General features: G+C 41.2%; 1 protein-coding gene across 1 annotated transcript in view; it reads right to left on the bottom strand.

Moving 5' to 3' along the window:
* Positions 1–5353, bottom strand: part of cadm3 (cell adhesion molecule 3) — an 82769-nt gene that overhangs the window by 30468 nt on the left and 46948 nt on the right. Inside the window, exon 3 of the mRNA XM_035671365.1 lies at positions 2728–2880. Coding sequence (XP_035527258.1) covers positions 2728–2880 — 153 coding nt within the window. The remainder of the gene's footprint in view (positions 1–2727; positions 2881–5353) is intronic.

Raw genomic sequence — 5353 nt, 5'->3', positions numbered from 1 at the left:
AGATAGATAGATAGATAGATCAAGCACATAGGGCAAACACACATAGACACGGAAGTACCAAGATAAAGTGCTGTGAACTAACCAAGGTATAGATCAAAAAAATAAAAATGTGGTCAATTTTTAATGTAGCACTATTTGATGTAGTGCGGAAGCTCTCTGGCTGTAAAGTTGCATTGAATATTAATGAGGGAATAATACTGCACATATAGAACTGGTTGGAGAAGCCCTGTCGAGACCCTTTCCTCTACAAGGAGAATAAGAAAAGACAATAAAGCCATTATAAATTATTCTCTGCTTAGCTCAGGAGAGAGCAGAGATGCACGCCACACATTTTACATGGACACACAAGCATTTAAAACTGACCGTACTCAGCAGTTATGCGCTCATGTGTGTTTGTGTACACGCGTCAAAAGGTTGCACATGTCAAAACAAGAATGAAACACACACACACACACAAACACTGTGGTGCCAAAGCTGGATATCTTTGGCTGATTTTCCCATAGGGGTCGATGCGATTTAGACATTTTACCATACATTTTTAATGGTTTGGCTCACTCTCAGGGGTCATGAAATATTTATTGAACGCAGAATACAGTGTCACAGCTGTCAATTACAGCGAATAAAAAATGCTTGAATCACAATTACTGCAAAATTTCAAGAAATATGGAGGAGTGATTCTCATGTTAATTTGAATTTAAAGAGCTAAAGTAGACCCGCCTTTACCCTCACTTTGACACACACACACACACACACACACACACACACACACATAGGGCTCCCCCTCCAACCTTACACACATACACAAACATCACATTAACATTTCAGGCGTTTTTGCTCATGCTGTTGTCCAGAGCGACTGTATTGAATTCTTTTCTATACACTCTGCATCACTGCCAAAACATTTGAATAAATATCAACAAAATGATTTCCTCAATGATGCGTCCACAGCTGTTGACTAAAAAACCCCAAATTTGGGGAACAACCCTGTGGCCTTTCAGTCACAGAACAGCCGTTGTAAGCATAAGCCACCCTGCCCCACCCTAAATTTCAGCATCTCTTGTTTCCACTTAGTGCATTTTCCAAAGGAATTAGACAGAAACCCTCTGCAGCTTGGTTTCCATCCAAAAAATGTGTTGGCAAATTATGGTGTATTGAATTAGAACAGCTGAGAGCAAATGGCGAAAATTGATTAAAAAAAAACTCCCCGATATTACAAATTACAGTAAAAATGTATTCTTTGTCCATATCAGCAGGTATGCAAAATTAAGCGATGGAAGCCCATTTTTGTTGAAAAATGTGGATGCAGGTCTTTCGCGATCAGCAAAAAGAATGATTGAATTTCATTACACAGCAATTTAAAAGTGGAATTGGATGCCCTGAATGTTGGCGGTAAATCTGCCTACCACAACCTCCCAGGAATATCAGACCAGCTGTCTCTCCCATGTATACAGTAAATCTCCATTGTGGTTGTATGGCCATTAGCTGGTGTATTACAGTATTGCCAGGCACATTGCTTTATTCTTATCTTCAAGTAAAACCATGAAATATGGCCAGAATTAGCTGACACTGAAGAACAATAACAACTCGACTGATAAAAATCAATACTTGAAAGACTGTTTCTGGAGGCTAAAGCCGATTAAGCCAATATCTAATCAATAAACAGGCCCAACCACCACTGACAGGATGGCCGCAATTTATATCAGGCTGCAAAGAAGAGTCACACATAGGTAATAACATCCATCTCAAATAGAATGAGTGCAGCTGGTTTATCTCCACACAAGAGTTATATGAGGTCATAACATTACACAAAGGTTAACAGTGTAAGAAAGGATCTGGATCAAACTGGATGAAAGCATCACAAGGAAGGCTATTGAGTCATAACATTACCATGATCTAGTGTTTGTGCAGCTTTGCCCACTCTAGGGACTAAATGTCAGCGTATCCCCACCACCTGCACTGACTGTAGACATTCTTTTCTAAACTGTCTTTCATAAGTCCCCTAACTTCATGGAAGTGCTGAACTAAACTGCTGGCTTACCAATTATTTGCCTCTTGCCAACAGGCAGCCTCTCCTAGCATGTCACACTTACAATGGACATCCAGGGTCAAACCTCATTCCGCTCTGAGAAAGGGTAAACTCTGCAGGGTACAGTAGGTCTGGCTAACACAGCACCACAGCAGTCTATCAAGGTGATTTTGAGCCACTTTTTCTACATTTTATGTGTGAAGTCTGAAATTGACTGGTAGAAAAAGTAGACAAAATTGTTATCAGCAAAATGACAACTGAGAAAGAAAGATGCCAAAACTTCCAAACATCCATCTACATTCTGGAGAGAAATTAAGATAGACTGCAGTCAAGCTGATTTGTACGGCCGTCAATCAGTCTCAAAGAAGAAATGCTGAGTACAAGCAAGGTAATGATGTCATCCTGCACCATTAGGCCTCAGTAAAAACAAAGAAAAGTATTTACAAAAGCCTACATATGAAATCAAAATCTCAGGAAACCTCAAGATGGCCCTCACTTCTCATTTTATTAAAATCGAGAAAACGTATTGAACACAGCTGTTAGAGACACGTGTAACCTGCGTTTTCATTTCCAGGGTTTATTTTTAAGGTCTGCAAAAGTTGCAAACTCTCCTTTTGGTAACATCAAGATGACAGATTTTCCCCTCGATATGCACATTGTGTGAACAGTGTGAACATGCACTGCGTAGATGTGTGACCCACCTAGCACGGTGACGGTGGCCCGGGCGGTGCGGACTGGCATGGTGAAGATGGAGCAGGTGTACTCGCCCTCGTCGGACAGCTGCACTTCAGCGATGGTGATGGAAAGCTCGGTGTTTGTTGAGCGGTGCAGCTGGATGCGGTTATCTCTCAGCGCTGAAGGAAGAAGAGGAACAGGATATCAATAATTAGAAATGTGCATATATAATTGATCTGCTTTATGAATTATTTAAGGAGATTTAAGTTGCATAAGGTATGCTGTTTTTTAATTATTTGAATTTTTAGGTTATTTTTTGCTTTTAAACTTTTAGAACTCTATACATAGTTTTCTCATATTTGTATTGTTTTTTGTTATAATAAAGAATAAGGCAAAGAAATGAAGAGGAGGAAGGGGCAGAGTATGAGTGAGGTAGAAGGGACAAAGCGAAGGTAGAGATAAAAGGAAGGAAAAAAGATGGGGGAGTCTGAGAAGTACAGAAGAGAGGAGAGAAGAATGCGGAGGTGGGAGGAGAAATATAACATAAGACAGGGGAGAGCAAGAAAGAAGGAAGGAGGAAAAGGGTAGAGAGGAAGGAAACATGAGAGAATGAAAGGATGAAGAAAAAGGAGGATGGATAAAAAAATCAGGTGAAGTAGGGAGGAAGATGAGGTGAGACAGAAGGACGAAAAAAGGGATAAAAGGCTGGGAGGAGTGAATGTAGCAGAGGTGAAGGCGAAAGGTATGGAAAGGATAGCAAGAAGAGAGGACTAAAAGCAGTAGAAAGGGGAGGGAAGGGTGAGGAAGGGAAAAAAGGAGAAGGCAAGGGAAGAAAAGGGGGAGAAATTGATGTAAGGAAAGTGCAAGGGAAAGCAGAAGTTGGAAAAAGTGGGGAAAGAAACAATGAAAAGAAAAGGAGAGGTAGCGGGGATGTGAGAAAAATAAGGGAGGTGGGACAAGAGGAAAAAAGCAAGTAAAGGAGGGCGAGCAAGGATGGGGAGGGCAGAGTGAGAGGGAAAGTAAGAAAGATGATGTGCAGAATTTAAATCATGGGAAAGAGAAAGGTAAAAGGGAAAGGAGGAGGAGGAGGAGGGGGGAGGGGGTAGAGGTGTTTAGAGAGAAAATGATGTAAGAGAGGGAGAGAGAGAGGAGGAGGAGGAGGAGGAGGAGGAGGAGGCGGAGTGATGAAGATGAGGTGAGAGAGGAGGAAAAAATAGCCGAGATGTGAGCACAAACAAGGCAAAGAAAGACAAAGAGGGGACTAAAGAGAGGAGACGCAAAATGAAAATGAGAGACGAAAGAAAGTGCGAGTGAGGGAAAAAAAGAAAAAAAAACAACAGAAAAATAAAACAGAGGAAGCATAAATAGCAAAGAGAATAAGGGAGAAACGAGAGTGAGGGATGGGTGGAGGTAGAGGGAGGAGGATGAAGAGGGAGGGAGGCTGGGGGGAACATAAGAGAGACATAAATGGCTTTGTCATCAATGAGAAATCCAGCCATGAAAGAGGGAGAGAGAGCGCAAGCGACCAAGATAGATGATGATGATGAAATGCTACGAAATAACCGCTCGTTTCCGTGATAGCATTGACCTCTACGGTGTTTGTGCTGTATGATTGCTGTCTGTCTCCCTGCCTTCCTATCTGCCTGTCTATCTAGATGTCTATCCGTCTATCTCTCTGTCTCTCAATAAAACCTTTGCAGCTTTGTTCTCTGGCGCCATCATTCAAAGTCGGCTCCCCGCAAAAAACAACCGGACTACAGGAAAGCGGATACCTTAAAAAAAAACTACTGTGGTCGAGTCAAGCGAACAATCCGATAGATTTTTAGAGTTTCCACATTCAAAGTTGTTTTAAGTTACCGTGGCACTATTTTTGTCTCATCCCAAGTCTGAAATACAAGGAGCTGAAGTTTGAGAAGACTTTGCCAAATTAACAGCTACACTGTATTTTAGGTTTTGTTCGTTTTACTAGAAGTAGACGTAGCCGTGGGGGAGGCTCCTGAGGGCCTGAAAGGACACAAGTAAGCAGGCGTGTAACGGACAAAGTGGCACCCCAACTTTTACAACAGATTGTAACTAAATACGGATGGGTGGGGTTAACAGTTAAAAGTTCTAGCTCTACTTTTGTTAACAACAATACAAACCTAGTCAGCACCTGGTACAATAGATACAATCAGAAAAACAGCAGATAGCCAAGCAGCTCACATGCTTGCTTACAAACTTGTCAAGGTACTTCATTTGTGAGATATTTGTTTCATCAATTTGCTTTAAATCTATGTTTTTACCCATTGGTACAGCAAACATGTATCAACTGTATCTGTAATAGCAATACAGCCTTCTAATAAAACTATATATAATGCCATGTTTATAGCTAGTTAAAAACAGAAACAAAAAATTGTGGTATTCAAATATCAGACGTTTAGCTCAGAGTTCACACGTTTCTAAGCCTATGAAGCCAGTTTGGAGGTGACTGACCTCGTCCAATTGATGTTGAATATGCACCTGCACCTTGTTGCACCTGTAACCACACCTAACAGTGATGTCAGAGTGTACTGACCACACCCCGAGTACACTGCTACATTACTGCAATGTGGTGAGACCTTCAAACTAACTCGTTAAGTCATTTTATTCTGAAAATCTTAAAATAGTATTATG

This window comes from Morone saxatilis, unplaced genomic scaffold, assembly GCF_004916995.1.
Source record: "Morone saxatilis isolate NCDOM2014 unplaced genomic scaffold, NCSU_SB_2.0 Contig23, whole genome shotgun sequence".
NCBI classification, from domain to species: domain Eukaryota; kingdom Metazoa; phylum Chordata; class Actinopteri; family Moronidae; genus Morone; species Morone saxatilis.
The sequence above is the reverse complement of the archived record's forward strand: the minus strand, read 5'-3'. Positions and strand labels throughout refer to the sequence as shown.